This window comes from Staurois parvus, unplaced genomic scaffold (genome assembly GCF_062004578.1).
Source record: "Staurois parvus isolate SC_StPar_1 unplaced genomic scaffold, SC_StPar_1.0 ptg000635l, whole genome shotgun sequence".
NCBI classification, from domain to species: domain Eukaryota; kingdom Metazoa; phylum Chordata; class Amphibia; order Anura; family Ranidae; genus Staurois; species Staurois parvus.
In genome coordinates this window covers 4061555-4083599 of record NW_028318431.1, presented here as the reverse complement: position 1 = coordinate 4083599, position 22045 = coordinate 4061555, and the positions used below count along the sequence as shown (strand labels likewise).

Below are 22045 nucleotides of genomic sequence, written 5' to 3'. Positions count from 1 at the left end.
ATGTACGACTTACCCCCCCTCCAACCACCACGGTTTCCCACGCCTGTTTTATTTCTTTAACCTTAGCGGTGCAGTTTAGTGAGAAACTTAGGGAGAGAAGAAAAAACAAAAAACAAACTCACACTCTCCCAACTAACTCCTCGCTACCCCTTTCCTACCTACTTCCTGCCATACTTCTTTTCCCCCAAAGCCTATTTCTATCTCTGTTTCCCACCCACTGATCCTCATTCTCTGCAATTCCAGTCTGTCACAGAAGTCTCTTAAGTCCTCAGGAAATCTCAAAAATGCTGTAACACCGTTCTTCCATCCGATTAAACACTCTGGATTACCCCATCTATATTGCACATTCCTTGATCTCATCTGCTCTAACAGGGGCCTCAAAGCTCTTCTTCTCCACAAAGTCTCGTGCGATAAATCCGCAAAAATCTGGAAATTTATATCTCCATACTGAATAGTTGTTCTTCCTTTAGTCCTTCTCCAAATCTCTTCCTTATCTCCATATTTTTGCAACTGAACAATCACATCTCTTGATTTTTCCTTCGCTTTACCTTGTTGGGGCTTTCCTGCTCTAAAAACTCCATCTAGTTTAAGTTCCTCTGTTACAGGTCTGTCCATGATGGAATTTAACATTTTGCAGACTATTTCTTGTAATTCTCCCCCTTTCAGGATATCTGGGATTCCTCTTATCCTCAGGTTGCTTCTCCTGGACCTGTTCTCCTGTACTTCTATTTTATACTGCAGTTGTTTCTGCATATTCCTCATCATAGCGGACTTTTTTTCTAAGTCTGTTATGTCTTGGGTATGTTTGTTAATTTTTTCCTCCATTTCTTCCGTTCTCATTAGCAGGTGCCCTAGATCCTGACGTATATTTGTCATTTCTTGTTTAATAGTTTTTTCCAGATCCTTAAACATTTCAGCCATCTCTCTATTTGGCACTTGTAGATCTTTTACCAGGTCTATCCTCACAGAATTTTCTTGCCACTGTTGGTTGCTATTTTCCGGGCCCAATGACAATCTAGGACTGTTCTCCAAGGAGGTTTCCATTTCCCCTTTTTCATTTCCACTGTTGGCCCTTTCTGGAGTCGCATTCCCCTGGGAGGTATATTTTTTAATTGTACCCGTTTGGGACCCTTTAAGCCCACTACCTTTAACACTTTTATTCTTCATATCTTCTGCACTGACTGTGCTCTTTAATCAGGGGGAAATTTTAAACTGTATATTGGGGTAATGATGTCAGACAGGGTCTGTCAATTTAACACTTCCTTTTCTTTTCCCACTGTTCACTTTCCAAATCCCCTGGGAATCCCCCTTTTTTTTCTTTATAGGCAATTTCAAAGTCCTTTCCCACAGGTCAGCAAGCTTAAACAATTATTTGCGTGTGGACTCACCCTTCTTCACCCACTCACCCAGTGGGTCGACATAGATCCTCAGTCGTCCACTCGTTACATCTGGCCAATGTCTCTGGGGGATTCCTGCAGGGTCTCCTATGAACTGTGGGTCCTGTTCCTCTTTCCTCTCCTGTATGGTAGGATTGGGGTTTGAACCGGCGTCTCCGCTCTCCTGTTTGGGACCCGGCACTTGACAGGGAACCGGCCGGCGTCTCAGCTTCCCAGAGCTCCCTTGCGGCCAACCCACGTGCTCACTCCTCCTTACTGCATCTCCCCGGCAACCGAGCAGCTGATCGCGGATCTCCGCAGCACGCTCTCCTCCCTTAGCTCGGCTCCCGTCCCTTCAGAGCGCCGGCATCTCTCCCCCTGGAGACCTCCTTGCTCAGGTAGGTCTCCACACGACTAAGCAAACGGGGATTTCCGTGGTGGTCTGGCTTGGAGGCTGTCGGAGAGCACTCACATCGTGCTCTCCGGCGCCGCCATGGTTAGGCTCCTCCCCCCTCCAGTTCCTCTTATATACAGGATAGGAGTGTGTGACTTATCCAATTAAAAGTGTATTATTTATTTATTTTTTTATCATGAGGTAGTATATAGGGGTGCATCAAAATTTCTGTGGCCAAAAACACCCCTATCTGCTGTTGGACGCATGTGACCCCACCCCATGTGACATCAACGATGTCACATGGGGTGGGGTCACTCGGGTGATGTCCCCGGGTGGCCCCGCCCCTTACATATTTAAGAATTGTCAAACCACCGGAGCAGGCAGACGGCTGGGGCAATTGACGGAAGCGGAGCCTTTTTTTAAAAAAATTCTTTTTTCGATTCAGCGGCGGCGGACATCATGACTGACGTTGGATCTACTGCGGGGGATATTTTATTTTTTCTTTTAATAAAGGACTTGTCAAAGACCGTATCCTGTCTTTTTTTTTCACACTACACTTTTTGTTTTTTGTGAATGAGTAGTGGTACCATGTACCCCATACTCATTCACGTAGGGAGGGGGGGCAGGATCTGGGGTCAGGGTTGTGGGGAAGAGGCCATTGTCCCCATCAACATGGGGACAAGGTGCTTTGGGGGGGAGCCCCCCCCCTGCCCATGTTGAGGGCATGTGGCCTGGTATGGTTCAGGAGGGGGGGACGCTCGCTCGTCTCCCCCCCCCCCCATTTCCTGACCTGCCGGGCTGCATGCTTGGATAAGGGTTTGGTATGGATTTTGGGGGGGACCCCCACACCATTTTTAAAAAATTTTGGCGTGGGAGTTACCCTCAAAATCCATACCAGACCCGAAGGGCTTGGTATGGAAGGGAGGGGGAAACCCATGCCATATTTTATTAATTGCCAGCAATTTTTTTACATTCAGCTGTTAGTGGGGAACCCCGCTGACAGCTGAAACATTAACACATGGTTGTCACTACTAAAATACTGAATGACTTGATAAAATAACTCATGCGGTCTTTTAGTAGCGTTTACTTTTTTCTGACCTTTGGAACGTATTAATTGGTTTTCAATGCATTCCTATGGGAAACAGCATTTCGGTTTACGAATTTTTCGCTATACGAAAAGTCCTGCAGAACGAATTAAATGCGTAAACTGAGGTATGCCTGTACATTGTAGAGGAGATATGTGGGGTTTTATTGACCCCATTTCTCTCCATAAAGAGGACCTGTCACTAATTATTTCTATCATGCATGCAGACCTCCTCTGTAATTTTACACTGGTAACCTGTAGAAATTTTTAAAGCGTCAACTCATGGAGATTTTTGAGTACTGTAGTTTGACTCCATTCCACGAGCGTGCACATTTTTAAAGCATGACATGTTGGGTATCTATTTACTTGGTGTAACATCATCTTTCATATTTTATGAAACAATTGGGATATATATATATATATATATATATATATATAATTTTTTTTTTTTTTTTTTTTTTTTAAATCATTAAAATGTATTTTTTTCCCAAAAAATTGTGTTTGAAAAATATATTAATTTTTAAAAACTGTCCATTTTGGTTTTGGATTTGGTTTTCGGCTAAGAGCATCCTGAATTTTCGGTTTCGGCACCAAAATTTTCATTTCTGTGCACCACTAGGAATGTATCTTTAAAAGCATGGTTGTAGCCATGCTGTAGATTCTAACCATGTGGATTCATTTTTTAAAGGTTTGATATTTTATATTGTTATATATCAAAATATTTATATACATTTTTACATTTACAGGTCCAGCTTTTGGTTTGGAGATGAAAATGTTTTATGCACCTCTACTAAAGATTTGAATTCTTACCCTAAAAGACACTATGGGCAAATGCAAATGTCAGACAGTTCAAAAGGTCAGGCCAATAATCATAACTATGCTACACCAGTTAATTCTCCACTACAGCTTTCAAAACAGACATCCACATTATCTTCAAAGAAATTACAGTATTCCTTTGCTGCTTCATCTGGATCAAAGGATTTCAAGTCTCCATATACCTTTAAAAATGTAAAAGTGAAAAAAGATGTGTTTGATGACATGCCTGAGGACGAAATGGTGCAGGTATTATATTGTAATATTTCGCTGTAACTTAAAGTGTCATTTTTTCTGGTATGTGTTTTATGGTAGCCAGAAAAAAGCAATCTACTTTGTTTACCTTATTGCCTGGGCATTTTGAGTCAATGGGAACCACATTCAGTTCCATTTATGGTCTGTTACACAGCCAGAATGGTTCTTATTCACACTAAAGCATTTAGAACAAGAGCGTTTCTAAGAAAAGTATTAAAGCCAAACTCGTGTTTTAGTGGTTAGCACTTCTATCTTGCAGTATTTGAGTCCTTAGTTCAAATCCCGAACAGGACACTATCTACATGGAGTTTCCATGATCTCCCTCATCATTGGTATCAGTGGGGAGAATAGTGCCCCATCATTGGTGTCAGTGGGGGAGGAATAGTGCCCCATTGTTGGTGTCAGTGGGGAGAATAGTGCCCCATCATTGGTGTCAGTGGGGGTGGAATAGTGCCCCATCATTGGTGTCAGTGGGGGTGGAATAGTGCCCCATCATTGGTGTCAGTGGGGGAGGAATAGTGCCCCATCATTGGTGTCAGTGGGGGAGGAACAGTGCCTCATCGTTGGTGTCAGTGTGGAGGAGGAATAGTGCCCCATCGTTAGTGTCGGTGGGGGAGAGGAGCGGCTGCTCCTTCTTCCAGTTCGGCCGCTCGATTTTTGCGGGGCCGCTCGGCTCCGCCTCCTCCCCGGTGATTGGTCACCTGTGTGCCTTTCCAGTACTGGCGCCCAATCACCGGTGAGGAGGCGGAGCCGAGCGGCCGTGTGACCATCGAGCGGCCGAACTGAAAGAAGGAGCAGCCGCGCTTCCTGGACCGGATCGTCGTGGGACCGGAGCCTGGTAAGGTACAGCAGCCCCTCTGCCCACCCCTGTACTTAATGTCCGTTGGAGGAGGAGGGGGGGCTGCGCCGCCCCTCGAAAAAGTGCCGCCCTGACACCGGCTCACACCGGCGTATAAGACGACCCCCGACTTTTCAGAAGATTTTCAGGGGTTGAAAAGTCGTCTTATACGCCGGAAAATACGGTAATAAAATATAAAATAACTAATCTGCAACAATGTGTCACTGGGCCTCAACCGCTTGCTAGCAGCTAATGTGTGTGCTGAGTATTTTTTTGCCCTCTGTACAAATACATATTATAATCCAGCACTGTAGACTGAAGCATATTCAGCACAGATAGCAATGTGCCAGTATTGTATCCACTGTTGGTTCCAAACAAGATGCACAAGTAGTGGACTTATGTGTATGTGGAATGTATGTGTAACTTGTGTTTTGTGTAGAGTTCCACAAACTATATACTGTGTATATACAGTTAGGTCCATATATATTTGGACACAGGCACAATTTTAGTTTTTTTCACGTATTTACCAAAACATATTCAAGGTATAGTTTATATAATGGATATGGGCTGAAAGTGCACACTCTCAGGTTTAATTTGAGGGTATGTATATCCAAATTAGAGGAAGGGTTTAGGAATTACAGCTCTTAAGAGTTGTCAACACCCCTTTTTCAAGGGACCAAAAGTAACTGGACAATTGAATCAAAAGCTGTTTCATGGCCAGGTGTGGACTACTCCTTATTTATTAATTTCAGGTACTTATATAGCGCCGTCAATTTACGCAGCACTTTACACACACATATATATATATATATATATATATATATATATTGTACATTCACATCAGTCCCTAACCCTCAAGGGGTGTACAATCTAAGGTCCCTAACTCACATTCATACATACACATACTATGGACAATTTAGACAGGATCCAATTAACCTACCTGCATGTCTTTGGAGTGTGGGAGGAAACCAGAGTACCCGGAGGAAACCCACGCAGGCACAGGGAGAACATGCAAACTCCAGGCAGGTGGTGCCGTGGTTAGGATTTGAACCAACGACCCTAGTATTGCCAGGCGGAAGTGCTAACCACTAAGCCACTGTTACTCCTTCATTATTTCTTCATCAATTAAGCAGGTAAAAGGTGGAGTTGATTCTAAGTGTGGTATTTGCATTTGGAATCTATTGCTGTGCACCTACCTCATGCATTCAAAGGAGCTGTCTATACAAGTGAATACACAAGGCTTCAGAAATGAAACAAATCCATCAGAGAGATAGCAGCAATATTAGGAGTGGCCAAATAACAGTTTAGTACATTCTGAGGAAAGAAGAATGCACTGGTGAGCTCAGCAGCATAAAAAGGCATGGACGTCCATGGAAGAAAACAGTAGTGGATGATCACAGGATCCTCTCTATGGTAAAGAAAAACCCACTCACAACATCCAGACAAGTTAGGGACACTCTACAGGAGGTGGGCGTATCATTGTCAAAGTCTACAATCAAGAGAAGACTTGAGGAGAGCAAATACAGAGGGTTCACCACAAGGTGCAAACCATTCATAAGCCTGAAGAATAGAAAAGCCAGATAAGACTTTGCCAAAAAAACATCTAAAAAAGCCAGACCAGTTCCGGAAAAGCATTCTTTGGCCAGATGAAACTAAGATTAATCTGTACCAGAATGACAGGAAGAAAAAAGTGTGGTGAAGGCTTAGAACAGCTCATGATCCAAAGCACACAACATCATCTGTAAAACATTGTGGAGGCAGTATGATGACATGGGCATGCATGGCTTCCAGTGGCACTGAGTCATTGGTGTTTATTGATGATGTGGCAGAAGACAGAAGCAGCCGGATGAATTTTGCAGTGTTTAGAGATATACTGTCAGCCAAGATTCAGCCAAATGCAGCAAAGTTGATTGGACAGCGCTTCACAGTACAGATGGACAATGATCCAAAACACACTGCAAAAGCAACTCAGGAGCTTTTGAAGGAAAAGAAGTGGAATATTCTACAAAGGCCACATCAATCACCTGATCTCAACCCAATTGAGCATGCATTTCACTTGCTGAAGGCAAAACTAAAGGCAGAAAGACCCACAAACAAAGAACAACTGAAGACAGCCTGGCAAAGCATCAGAAAAGTTGCCAGTAAAGTCATTGCCAGTAAAGGATTCTCAACAAAATATTAAAAATGAACATTTTATTTATGATTATATTCATTTGTCCAATTACATTTGAGCCCCTGAAAATGGAGGGACTGTGTATAAAAATGGCTGCAGTTCCTGAAATTTGTACTATATATAGATATATATGTGTGTGTGTGTGTGTGTGTGTGTGTGTATGTATGTATATATATGTTCAACCCCTTGAATTAAATCTGAAAGTCTGCACTTCAAATTGATTTGGATTGTATCATTTTCATTTATTCTGGAGGCATACAGAACCAAAAGCATGATAATTGTGTCCGTGTCCAAATATATATGGACATATCTATATCTATATATATCTATCTATATATATATATATTGTGGCAGTGCGGTATCCTGCCATAGTGGAAATCACGATGGAGACCCAAGATTCTCAACCATACAGGTTGAAGGGCTCCAGGCAGATCTCATAATGCAGAGGAAACTGGTTTATCAGTTTCCTCTTTGGTTTGTAAAGCCTGTTTTGGGACCTGTAGCCTGGAGATTTCTAAGAGATTTGGGAGGGATGAAATCTCCAATCCTGGGCCCATATTTTGAGAGCAGCCAGCACGATGATTGCACAGGTGTGTGCAGGGCTTTTGGTGGAGGCCAGGCCATAAATCTGGGCTCCACCCCGGCAGACAGGAGTCAGGAAGGCTCCACCCCGGCAGACAGGAGTCAGGAAGGCTCCACCCCGGCAGACAGGAGTCAGGAGGGCTCCACCCCGGCAGACAGGAGTCAGGAGGGCTCCACCCCGGCAGACAGGAGTCAGGAGGGCTCCACCCCGGCAGACAGGAGTCAGGAGGGCTCCACCACGGCAGGCAGGAGGTCACTGCCTTGGAGTCAGGTGGGCTTCACCTAGTGGAGGTGGAAGCCAAACAAGCTGTGTGCTATTGGTTAGCTGTGTGCGGAAAAGCCAGTTTGGATAGAGTCTGCAGGAGACAGATGGTAATCGGTGTACAAGCCAGAAGGCTGAATATCATTTGCATTTGTTTGATGGTGGATACCCCTGTGTGGGAAGCATTTTTATTATTTGAACTTTCTTGTAAATAAAATTGGGCAAAAAGGCACTTAAAGAAGCGAGTTGCTGTGTGCTTTAACAAGAAAAGCTCTACCATTTTGAAGCGAGTTCTCACTATATATATATATATATATATATATATATATATATATATATATACACACACACACACTATTTTGCCAAAAGTATTGGGACGCCTGCCTTTAACTGCACATTAACTATAATGGCATCCCAGTCTTAGTCCGTAGGGTTTAGTATTGTGTTGGCCCACCCTTTGCAGTTATAGCAGCTTTAGCTCTTCTGGGAAGGCTGTCCACAAGGTTTAGGAGTGTGTCTATGGGAATGTTTGACCATTCTTCCAGAAGTACATTTGTTGAGTCAGACACTGATGTTGGATGAGAAGGCCTGGCTCGCAGTCTCCACTCTAATTCATTCTTAAAAGGTGTTCTGTTGGGTTGAGGTCCGGACTCTGTGCAGGCCAGTTAAGTTCCTGCACCCGAGACTCGCTCATCCATGTCTTTATGGGCCTTGCTTTGCGCACTGGTGCCGTTGCGAAGAGGTTAATAGCAAGAAAATTCACGGATGGACTTATTGCACAGGTGGCGACCTTTCAAGGTATCACTCTTGAATTCACTGCATTCCTGAGAGCGACCCATTCTTTCACAAATGTTTGTAGAAGCAGTCTGCATGCCTAGGTGCTTGATTTTATACACCTGTGGTCATGAAGGTGATTGGAACACCTGAATCCAATGATTTGGAGGGATGTCCCAATACTTTTGACAATACAGTGTGTGTGTGTGTGGCTTTTTTTTCTCAGAGAATAGGTGCAGGAACTCCCCTCTCTGAGTCACCCTTGTTTCCACCTACCCACCCCTAAGTATCACCCCTTGGTTCCACCCCCTACCCACCTCCCAGTACCGCTCCTTTAAGAGAATAGAGAGCCAAGTATTATTTTGTATGGAATTTTTAATAACAAGAAAAACAGTAAAATAGATACACTGCAGCCAACAACAATAGCCTCCCCCCAGCACCAACAGCTCCCAGCAACATTGGACCCCCACAACAAAATCCCATCCCAGAAACAATAGACTCCCAACAGCAACAACAGATCTCCCATCAGCAAGCAATAATAGACCCCTGCCTCAATAGTAGATCCCTTTTGGCAACAACTGACCTCCCAGCAAAAATAGATTCCTCTGGAGCAACAATAGACTACCATGCAAAAATAGATTCCCTTTAGTGACAATAGATCCAAGCCCAGCCAGCCAGCATCAATAGACCTAGCCTCTATATATATATATATATATATATATATATATATATATGTGTGTGTGTATGTATGTGTATGCTCCTGTCGCATGGGTAGCATGGGGTATGTGTGAAAGCACATGTTAATAACCCTGCAAAGGTAGTAACTAATTGTCCTTGATGGGTGAGCCTATGGCTTTCTAACACTTAATGAGATGAGATGAAATAACATCCTGTTGCATATTTTAGATTGTATATTAAATATTTTAAATTACTTTATGATTTTAACAGATTGTATAATACTATATATTTTTTAAAGGCTATACCACTTTACCAAATTACTTTAAAAGAAAAACATAATACTTTAAGAATCATAACTGCATCAATTGAAAGCATGAAGCACTGGAGTCAGTACACAGACCAAACTCCATTACTGTTTGAGATATTAGGTATGTATAACGATAGAATAAAAACACAATTATGCTTGTAAAATCCATGCTTAAAGTGTATTTCCATTTTTACAGACAACCTGGGATTACACCCAATATGTTACATGTTCCCATTCATATAGCAAAACATTCAAAAATTGCTGCTTACCTTTTTACTTGCTTTTCAGAAGGGGGCTGGACTGTTTAACATAGTTAACCTAGTACTGTACTGTGCTGGCAGATCTCTATTCTCATTTGGAAACTATATGTACCAGTATACACTCTTTGTCCTAACAAAGGGATAGAGATCTCAAGGCTTGGGTGGTGCATTGTGTGTTAGTGCACTTTATCTCAGTCTGTCTCCACTTTGAAATTGTTTAGAATAGCTTATAGTCCTATGTTTAAACCTGCTTCATAAAAGTGGAAAGGTAAGAATGTTTTTTTTATTATTATTTTTAGGTATGCAGAATGGGAACACATAGGTTTCTCAAATTTGGCTGCAAAAGTGCAAATTATTTTAAAGTTTGGTATATATTTTTCAAAGTTGACAAAGCTTGTTACCTTTATTTATATTCGTTAATACGCCCATTCCGTATATGCATACTACTAATAAAGCTCAGCACCTACAACCAAAAAATGAGTGGGCACTCATAACCATTAAGGACAGAGGAAGATATGTATCCTTTAGAGCATATGTTTATTTTATACAAAATACAAAAACATGCTAGTTCTAGGATCTATAAGATCCTTACTGAATTATCTGGATCAGAGTCCCAAGTGCTCTTAGATAATTGGGAAAAGGAGCTTGGAACAAAACTGAATGAGCAACAAAAAAAAAAATGTTTAGATTAACACATGGGGCGGTGAATATGAATATAGTGGAAATGAACAATAATTGTCTTGTAAGATGGTATATTACACCTAATGTAGCACCAGAGGTATCACCTTTGTATTGGCGAGGGTGTGGGATTAAGGAAACAATGGCACATATTTGGTGGCATTGCCCCAAAATACAGGAGTACTGGAGGGTGATAATTCAACATATACAGGTGATGCTGAGGATTAATATACCGTTAGATCCGTGGATATGTTTTTTTCCACACACCTGCAACATCTGTGAAGCACTATAAGAATACGATACTGTTTCATTTAATAAATGCAGCCAATAGTCTTGTTCCTAAATTCTGGCAAGCTTTGGAGCCCCCTAAAATCAAAGATTGGATAACTAGAGTTGAGTATATACATAAGATGGAAGAACTATACCATATGGATGAGGATAAAGTCGAAAAATTAAAAAAATCTTGGGGAAGTTAGTATGACTTTAAAAAAAATATTTAGAAGTGGTTGGAGTGTAAAGAAAGAAGAAGTAAAAGGAAAAGAAATAACAGTATGGAGTAGGATAAGAGAGAAGGAAATGGATAAGTGGGTTGAGAAGTTAGCAAGGAGAATAAGAAGAACAAGAAGTAAATGAAAAGGATAAAGGAGTGACTGATGGAGCGGTGGGGTAAAAGGGAGATAGGGAATAGATAAATGTAAGAGGAATTTGTGTTTTATGATGTTTGTTATAAAGTGGATTTTGTATTAAAAAATTAATAAAGATATAATGAAAAAAAAATACACACAGGTGGACTCTATTTACTAATTAGGTGGCAATGGGTTCCACTAGATTTTAGTTAGGGGTATCAGAGTAAAGGGCATAGGGAAAAGGGTTCCCCCAGAAAGACAGTTTTATATGGGACCATGCAGCTTAATCAAAAGGGCTTTATTTTTTTTATTATTCTAATAAAGCCCTTTTGGTTAAGCTGCATGGTCCCATATAAAACTGACTTTCTGGGGGAACCTTTTTTCCTATGCACATGTGTACTGATCATGAGTTTCGGTGACCACACCCACTTATCTACTGCAATTCTTCTAGGTGAGTCCGCAATCATTTGGTTGCCGATATGAATATAGGGTAACCAATGTATTAAAGTCTTTTTCATACCGGCTGTTTTGGCTCTTGGCATACTTCTTTTCAGCTTTTGTTCTATCAGAGTAAATGGGGCTGAATACAAATGCATGCTACACTTTTAAGATATTTATTTGTAAAAATTTTGAAACCCGTTTATCATTTTCTTTCCACTTCACAATTTTATGTGCTACTTTGTGTAGGTCTATCACGTAAAATCCCAATAAAATATATTTAAGTTTTTTTGGTTGTAACATGACAAAATGTGGAAAAGTTCAAGGGGTATGAATACTTTTTAAAGGCACTGTACATTTGGGCAATACTTTTAGGCTAAAAGTGTGAGCCCCCAGGTAGTAAACAGTGATTTCAATTATTGTTCTAAACAATCACAGCTCTTCTCGTATACATGATAGACATATTCATTTTTTGAGATTTTTAGACCTTCTTCCATTCTCACTTGAGGCTCCATTCTCACTTGAGGCTCAAGGGCCCAGTTTAGATATAAAGTTTTTGTGCAATTTATGAAAATCAAAGAAAACTCTGTTGGCATATTTAAAATGGAATATTAGCATAACTCTGCAAGCCTGTCACATTGAAATAAGTAGGATCTGCTTACACAGATTTGGAATTGTATGCAGGATAAATGCCAGTAATCCTTATTAAATTGAACTCTAGACAACAGATGTAAGACATACAGATGAACATAAATATGTATTCACTAAAAATATTCATTTATTTTATAGATAACCGCTATTGTAAGTAAACTCATGTACAAGTCATTCTGAGGAAAGGCACTGCAAGCAAGTCACATTTTTCTTTATGCACATACAGTGAAGGAAATGCATATTTGATCCCCTGCTGATTTAGCATTTTTGCCCACTCACAAAGAAATGATCGGTCTAAAAATCGAATGGTAAGTGTATTGTAACACTGAGAGACAGAATAGCAACAACAAAATCAGCAGAATGTATGTCTAACAAATGATACACTGATTTGCATGTTCATGAGGGAAATAAGTATTTGATCCCCTATCATTCAGCAGGATTTCTGGCTACCAGGTGTCTTTCATACAGGTGACAAGCTGAGATTAGAAACAGTCTCTTAAAGGGAGTGCTGCTAATCTCATTTTGGTACCTGTATAAAAGACACCTGTCTACAGGAGCAATCAAACAATCAGATTCCAAACTCTCCACCATGGCAAAGACCAAAGCGCTGTCCAAGGATGTCAGGGACAAGATTGTAGAGCTACACAAGGCTGGACTGGGCTACCAAATTCGCCAAGCAGTTTGGTGAGAAGGTGACAACGGTTGGTGCAATCATTCGCAAATGAAAGAAACACAAAACAACTGTCAGTCTCCCTAGGTCTGGTGCACCTTGCAAGATCTCACCTCGTGGAGTGTCAGTGATCATGAGAACAGTGAGGATTCATCCAAGTACTACACGTGAGGATCTTGTCAATGATCTCCAGGCAGCTGGGACCACAGTCACCAAGAAAACAATTGGTAACACACCACGCCGACAAGGATTGAAATCCTGCAGTGCCTGCAAGGTCCCTCCGCTCAAGAAAGCACATGTCCAGGCCCGTCTGAAGTTTGCCACTGAACATCTGAATGATGCAGAGGAGGACTGGTTGAAAGTGTTGTGGTCAGATGAGACCAAAATCGAACTCTTTGGCATCAACTCAATTCTCTGTGTTTGGAGGAGGAATGCTGCCTATGACCCCAAGAACACCATCCCAACTGTCATACATGGTGGTGGAAACATTCTGCTTTGGGGGTGTTTTTCTGCTAAGGGGACAGGGCAACTGCACCGCATCAAAGGGACGATGGACGAGGCAATGTACCGTCAAATCTTGGGTGAGAACCTTCTTCCCTCAGCCAGGGCATTGAAAATGGGTCGTGGATGGGTGTTCCAGCATGACAGTTACCCAAAACACACGGCCAAGGCAACAAAGGAGTGGCTCAAGAAGAAGCACATTAAGGTCTTGGAGAGGCCTAGCCAGTCTCCAGACCTTAATTCGATTAAAAATCTGTGGAGGGAGCTGAAAGTTTGAGTTGCCAAACGTCAGCCACCAAACCTTAATGACTTGGAGAGGATTGCCAAGAGGAGTGAGCCAAAATCCCTCCTGAGATGTTTGCAAACCTGATGGTCAACTACAGGAAACGTCTGACCTCTGATTGCTAGCAAGGGATTTGCCACCAAGTACTAAGTCATGATTTATGAAGGGGATCAAATACTTATTTCCCTCATGAACATGCAAATCAGCGCATCATTTGTTAGACATGCATTTCTTTTGATTTTTTTTTTGTTGCTATTCTGTCTCTCAGTGTTACAATACACCTACCATTCGATTTTTAAACTGATCATTTCTTTGTGAGTGGGCAAACATTCAAAATCAGCAGGGGATCAAATACTTATTTCCTTCACTGTAAGCTGACAGTTACCGTGCTGAGAGGAAGTATGACTTAAGGGATGGCCTCATGAGTGTATTGCTGCTGATTTTTTGTAGTTAGCAAGCTGGAGTTCTGTTTTGATCTAGCTTTCATGATAAACTTGCACTTCAGCTAGGTGGATATGGCGGTGCTGTCATGCAGAGGTGCTTGATTCCTAAGAGTGACTGCACAGAATTACCTGAAGATCAACAACAAAAGTATTAATGCAGTCCTTTTCTGCAAGGAAAAGGATCATCATGAGAAATAACTATACTACATGACATTAAAAGGTGGCAATACTTCTGTGAAGAATCATTCTATGTCCATGATTGTGGGCATAAACAAACTCTGCTGTTCGTTTACACCCCACTGCCCTCCTGGTTCAGACCAGAGGTAGACAGGTGTAAACAGACACAAATTTGTTTACATCCACTGATCCATAGGGGTGGATAATCTGTACGATCAGGTCCACCTGAAAATATGACAGGTGGACAGGGGACTTCTTCACTTAAAGATCCTGCCTGTTTGCTATTTTTGCTATATATTTCACACTAAAATTCCACTATAAGTTTTTTTTTTTATTTGCTTTTTACAATTTATTTTCTTGAGTTATGTTTTTTTTTAAGGGGGGGGTGAAATAAGCAGACCTCTGATGTCTCACTTTTCAGGCAGAGAAAGGAGTTGAGAACACAAATTCTTCAATTCCTTTCTTTGCTGCACTGAACAGTGAATGAATAGGAAGCACTCTGCAGAGCAGCTTCCTGTTCATTCACAAACTAAAGCATGGTAAACACAGTTTCCAGTACCGATTGCTCACTGTGTTCTACCAGGATAGGAAGGGACTGCTAAACATGACATATTTGCCGACTCCCCCACTTTCAATCCTGAACCCAATTCCCTTGTGCCCTGAAGCAGCTGGCAGGAGAAGAGGGAAGCTGGTAAAGCTGCGGTGAGGGGGTAGGTGCACACAGGGGCATCAGAGCTGCAAGGGGGGTTGGAAAGTAAAGTGGGAGCGATCAGAGTGCCAAAAGGGGGGATGGGTGACACACTTATTGGAACTAATCCCCATATGTGGCTCTCCCTACAGCAACTGAAACCCGGCAGGGAGTGAGAGGAGGAGAAGCTGATGCACTATAGGGAGAGCCACACAGAGGAATTAGTTCCAATAATTGTGCCATCCATCCCCCTTCCTGACAAGCTGGTCACCCCCCTTCACTTTTCAAACCCCCCTTCCCGCATGTAGAGGAGGCAGTGGGAGGAAACCCTATAATTAAATATTCTGTCATCATTTGTTTATGTGTCTATATGGCTGTATCCTCGTGTGTATGTACTTGCGTATACAGGCGTATAGATGTCAATTACTGTAGATAAACTTAAACATTTCAGATTTTTTTTTTTTTTTTTCACACGTCTGTACTCAGCACTGCTTTACTGATCTCTACTCAGCAGTGTTCAAGAAGCCACAGACAACAATGCATCTTGTTAAAAATCAGTAAAAAAAATTGTCATTTTTTAAAATTTCCATGTGCAAGAGGCCTTAAGCTCCTAGAAGCTGTTCTTAGCTTTTTTCCTGCTTCTAGAACCTAAATAGTGTTATCGTGTCTGTCCAATGCACACTGCTTTAGGCTATTAGCATTTTTTGAGCTTCAGCATCTAGAAGCAGAAAAAAAAATGTTTTTGTAGGCTTTTTTAAGCTCAAAAAATGCTGGATAAAAAACGCTGGTAATAGCGTTTTTAGTAGCATTCAAAAGTATTTAGGAGCATTGGCATTTAATTAGCATTTTTACAGTACATGTACAGGAAAAAAAAGGCTAGAAAAAAAGGTATTAGGAGCGTTTTAGTAGTGTTTAGACTCTACAAAAACAATTTTTTTCTGTTCCTAGATGCTGAAGCTCAAAAAACACGAACAGCCTAAAATAGAGTGTATGGACACCTAGGATAACACCATTTAGCTTCTAGGAGTAGAAAAAATGCTAATAACAGCTTCCAGGAGCTCAAACAAACACTAGTGTACATGGAGACGTAGAGTTTTTTGGAGCATTTTTCCAGCAGAAAAATGCTAAACGCTACTAAAACTCTCATGAACAGTTTTATTTTTATTTTTTATTTTTTTCCTTTTCCTCTACGTGTACTGTAAAAACACTGATAAAATGATAACACTCCTAAATGCTTCTAAACATTACTAAAAACGCTATTACCAGCATTTTTTTTTCAGCATTTTTTGATCTTTAAAAAAAAAAAAACCGCTAGTGTGCATGGAGCCTCATAGTTTAGATGTTCAGCTGAGGTGCTTCATACTTAAAAACATTGTTGCTAAAAAGAGATCTGGTCACATCAAAGCCGATTTCAAAATCATGCGACTTACAGTGAAATTTCACGATTTACAAATCGGATTACCTGCTGATTTCAGTTGCGATTTGCAAGACATCTGACACAGATGTCTATGCAAATCGCAACAAAAGTAGTGCATGCACTACTTTAGAAATCAGTGCGGTTCTGACTTTGTCTAATAGCGGACAATAGGGTGCGACTTGGCATACGATTTGCAAGTCGTATGGCATGGAAATCACATGCCAAGTCGCACCCGATGTGACTGGGGTGTAAAGCTGGAAAGTTGCATACTTAGTTGCAACATATGTAAATTCACACACCCCTGGCACAAAGAGTGACACATTCTTCAGTGTGCAGTTTCCTTTACCACCTCCAAGGTGTGCCTGTAGTCTTCTTTATCGTGGAGACAAATGTATAGTATGAGGGTTGCCACTGCTACCTCTTAGGCAGGACACCAGGACTTGACTTTCTATATTCTTCCCATGTTTTATGTGAGTTTCTGCCATGGGGCTCAGTTCAACCCCTACTCGCTATAGTGAATTTAGGGGTGCATGTGTGGCTGTGTTAGTCCAGTGTGCAGCGCACGATAAATATCAGTTATGTAAAAGGTATTAAGCAGCAATAGATCTTGAAATATTTAAAAAAAAATATGCTTTTTTGTAATAACCAGAGAGATGCTCTTGTTTTACTAGCTGTGCTTGATTCTGCTGTCACATCTGGTAGTCATGGATCAAAATTATTCATTTTGAGGGATGGCAAAAACCATGTTCCATGTGTGTTTTATGAAATTGTAAGTAACAATAATACCAGCTGTTCTCTACTTTACTGAGTGAGTTTTGTCTACTTGAAATGATAGAAATGACCATATTGCACTGCTTTATCTCATAATGTGAATTAAAGGAGGAAGTTCTAGAGTGTGGGTTGCAACCTGTCGATTGTAATCTACCTGTCGACTGTGGGCAGGCACAGGTAGATGGTGAATATGTCCTTGCTTTGCTGGTCCTTCCCCTTGGCCTCAATCACTCTTATTCTCACAGGAAAGCGAGAGGCAGCACAGTTCTGAATGGAGGGCGGGAGCGGGAGCTGCCCCAGTTAACATTTCAAGTATATATATATTGCACTCAAACCCCCCGTGGGATTAATAGATCTCTATGGATGTCTATAAAGGGAACCGAAGTTCATCCACTGCGTCACCAGAATGGTACTTGGTCTTAAGCAATCTTTCCACAAAGTATGACACCTATTCTGCTGCAGATGGAAGCAGCACAACAGCAGGAAAGGATGCAGGATAGATAGTCATTCATTAGTGGTTAGGCTTCCCACAGAGTCATAACTACTTGTGTATAACTGGTCCAAATGACCCCTTAGTCCACAGCCAATAGTACATTGCGAACAGGTATTGCAGTAAATCCTAACTGTTTCTCTAATGAATTGCCATTATAACAAAACACTAACAGAGGCAACAAATCGTGAAAATCAGATTATAGCAGACATGATAGTTGAGCAGATTGGAAAGTGCTTAGTAAGTTTCAAGCATGTAAAACAGCAGCTGAAAGCCAAGCAGTCACTTAGGCAGTGATTCTATAGCATGGTGTTTCATTCTCGTCGCAAGGCCCAGCTCAACCTCGCTAAACAATAGTCCATAAGGAGAGCGGGCTGTCATTGCTCATTGCTCTTCTACTTGGCAGCATTCAACACATCATATTGTATCTTATCATGCTCCAGATAAATCATTCCATCCCACATTCACTTGCCATCAGTAGCACGATGGTGCAGCTCTCAGTGGTTGTTTTGAATCTTACTAAACGCTTTGCAATCTGCTAACCTATCAGGTCTGCTATAATCTGATTTTCCTGATTTGTTGCCTTTGCTAGTGCTTTGCTATAATGGCCATTCATTAGAGTAACAGTTAGGATTTACTGTATGCAATACCTGTTCTCAATGTACTATTGGCTGTTGACTAAGGGGTCATTTGGACCAGTTATACACATGTAATTATGACTGTGGGAAACCTAACCACTAATGAATGACTAATTATCTATTTCCTGCTGATGTGCTGCTTTCATCCGCAATGGAATAGGTGTCCTTCTACTTTATGGAGAGACTGCTTAAGACTAAGCACCATTCTGGTGACACATGAACATCGGTTCCCTTTATAGACATCCATAGAGATCATTTATTTATCCCATGGGGAGATTGAGTGCAATATATACTCCTTTACTATTAGGTTGAGCCCATAGGAGTAGGTGGCAGCATTGAGCCCTGGAACATATACAGTTGTGTTCAAAATAATAGCAGTGTGTTGAAAAGAGTGAATAAAGCTCAAAATCCTTCTAATAGCTTTTATTTCCATACACACAAATGCATTGGGAACACTACACATTCTATTCCAAATCAAAACATGAAGAAAAATATATCAAATTTGTGTTGTTCCTCTAAAAAAAAATTGAAGAAAAGTGAATATTAGACTGTTCAAAAAAATAGCAGTGTTTGTATTCTTCTTTACAAACTCAAACATTCACTATATAAACTGAAAAATGTTTGAAGATTTTGCTTTCCTTTGAATCACTTAATTAATATTTAGTTGTATAAGCACTGTTTCTGAGAACTGCTTTACATCTGTGTTGCATGGAGTCAACCAACTTCTGGCACCTGTGAACAGGTATTCCAGCCCAGGATGATTGGACTACATTCCACAGTTCTTCTCTATTTCTTGGTTTTGCCTCAGAAACTGCATTTTTGATGTCACCCCACAAGTTTTCTATTGGATTAAGATCCGGGGATTGGGCTGGCCACTCCATAACGTCAATCTTGTTGGTCTGGAACCAAGATGTTGCACGTTTACTGCTGTGTTTGGGGTCGTTGTCTTGTTGGAACACCCATTTAAAGGGCATTTCCTCTTCAGCATAAGGCAGCATGACCGCTTCAAGTATTTGAATACATTCAAACTGATTCATGATCCCTGGTATGCGATAAATAGGCCCAACACCGTAGTATGAGAAACATCCCCATATCATGATGCTTGCGCAACCATGCTTCACTGTCTTCACAGTGTACTGTGGCTAGAATTCAGTGTTTGGGGGTCGTCTAACAAACTGTCCCCGGCCACTAGACTCAAAAAGAACCATCTTTCATCAGTCCACAAAATGTTGCGCCATTTCTCTTTAGGCCAGTCAATGTGCTCTTTGGCCAATTGTAACCTCTTCAGCATGTCTTTTTTTCAACAGTGGGACTTTGAGGGGCTTCTTGCAGATAGCTTGGCTTCACATAGGCGTCTTCTAATTGTAACAGTACTCACAGGTAACTTTTAGACCTTCTTTGATCTTCCTGGAGCTGATTGTTGGCTGAGTCCTTGGCATTTTGGCTATTCTCCTATCCATTCAAATCGTAGTTTTTCGCTTTCTTCCACGTCTTTCAGGTTTTGGTTGCCATTTTAAAGCATTTGCGATCATTTTAGCTGAGAAGCCTATGATTTTCTGCACTTCTTTATATGTTTTCCCCTCTCCAATCAGCTTTTTAATCAAGGTACGCTGTTCTTCTGAACAATGTCTGGAATGACCCATTTTCCTCAGAATTTCAGAGAGAAATGCACTTTAACCAACATGTAAAACATTTGCTGCCTTCCTTCCTTAAATAAGGGCAATAATTGCCACCTGTTTTTGAAAGAATGAATGACCTCACTAATAGAACTCCACACTGCTATTATTTTGAACATGCCCCTTTCAATTAGTGATTCAATTACACAGAATCAGCAGCATGCATGTCATGACTGTTGGATTTCTATTACTCTACTACACCTGCTAGTAAATTATTTGCCATTACCAAAAACCGTGATTGATCAGGTTAGTGATGTCTGACTGCTATTATTTTGAACACAACTGTATGTGTTTATATTACCAGCTAGATTCAGGTTGGTTTATATTCATGGTGCAGTTGATTGTTCATACTGAATTTCTGCAACACATGCATACATACTAGATGTCCGAACATTTAATTGGTATACATTGTTTTTATATACACTTTTTGGTGTTTTTGTATTATGGTAAATTACGCAGTGTGTGTCCATACACACATACACACATGATAATAGTTTTAATTCTTTTTGATATAACAAAATAAATTCAATGCACTAAATTTAATACAGCAAGCTTTGTTTGCCATTCTTGTAACTGCTTTTCACCCAATCCTTGGGCTTCACCCTTCTGGTTGGGTGCTTTTTTTTCTTTTTATTTAGCTTGTTTGGTAACTATGGCAACACTTAACCACTTCAAGTCTGTACACTTTCATCCTCTGCAATACTACCCATATGAAATTTTTATCCTTTTTTGAGACCGCTTTCTTTTGGTGGTATTTGATCACCACTGTTTTTTAAATTTTTTGCTATATAAATAAAAAAAATACCGACCATTTTGAAAAAAATCATTTTTTGCTTAGTTTGTTATAAAATTTTGCAAATAAATGTTTCTTCATAAATTTATGGCAAAATGTATTTTGCTACATTTTTGGGGTAAAATGACCCAAAACAGTGTATATTATTTAGTCTGTGTGAAAGCTATAGAGTCTACAAACTATGGGATATATATTTGAAAATTGATCAGTTGAGACCCTAAAATGCCAGATGCTGGTATGACGTATGGCAGTGATCATGATGCTGGTATGAAGTATAGCAGTAATCAGGTGGCTGGTATGGGTTATGGTGGTGATCAATACGCTAGTATGAGGTATGGCGGTGATCAGGATACTGGTATGGGTTAAAGCAGTGATTAGGATGCTGGTATGGCATATGGGGTGATCAGGATGCTGGTATGAGACATGGCAGTGATCAGGATGCTGGTATGGGGCATGGCGGTAATCAGGATGCTGGTATGGGGCATGGCGGTAATCAGGATGCTGGTATGGGGCATGGCGGTAATCAGGATGCTGTTATGGGGCATGGCGGTAATCAGGATGCTGTTATGGGGCATGGCGTTGATCAGGATGCTGTTATGGGGCATGGTGTGATCAGGATACTGATATGGCGGTGATCAGGACATTGGTATGGAGTATGAGTGTGTTTTTGTGTGCACTGGAACAGGTGAGAGGGGCTGGCTGCATTATTTTTTATGGATATACTGGGGACACAGGGGCACTAAACTGGGACACTGGGGTGTCTGGCACTGCAGTTTACATTTACACATTCCGTTCCAGATAGAGAAAAAAGCAGATCCATGTGAGTAAAAACAGCACACACATACAGTAAAATCACAGCTAGGTCATATTTAACTCCCCTGATGGCCCCCAAGTTAACTCCTTCACTGCCCTGTCACCAGTGTCATTAGTACAGTGTACAGATTTTTTTTTTTTTTACTGATCACTGTATTAGTGTCACCGGCGACTTCAGATATCGTCAGCGTCCCACCTATATAGCATCAGATTGCCTGCCGCTACATCAGTCATCACGTTTAACCCCTCGATTGCCAGGAACACGCTCACATACACAATAAACCTCCATTGCTAGTATAGTGTCTGAATGGATCAATATCTTTGATTAGATCAGCACTATACCAGTGTACCAATAGTATAGTGTCCCCAGAAATGCAGTGTTAGCGGGATCAGCCCCATCACCTGCCAGCACCTGTGTTTAGACCCTACACTTAATCCCCCCCCTTCTCCCTCAGCAAGTTCAGGGTCAGTAGATCACTGTCACTTGATACATTGT

At 41.1% G+C, this 22045-nt stretch overlaps 1 protein-coding gene across 1 annotated transcript in view; it reads left to right on the top strand.

The window, feature by feature from the left end:
- Positions 1–22045, top strand: part of SPATA22 (spermatogenesis associated 22) — a 45721-nt gene that overhangs the window by 9960 nt on the left and 13716 nt on the right. Inside the window, exons 5-7 of the mRNA XM_089693691.1 lie at positions 3601–3916; positions 9528–9657; positions 17040–17137. Of these exons, the coding sequence (XP_089549817.1) occupies positions 3601–3916; positions 9528–9657; positions 17040–17137 (544 nt within the window). The remainder of the gene's footprint in view (positions 1–3600; positions 3917–9527; positions 9658–17039; positions 17138–22045) is intronic.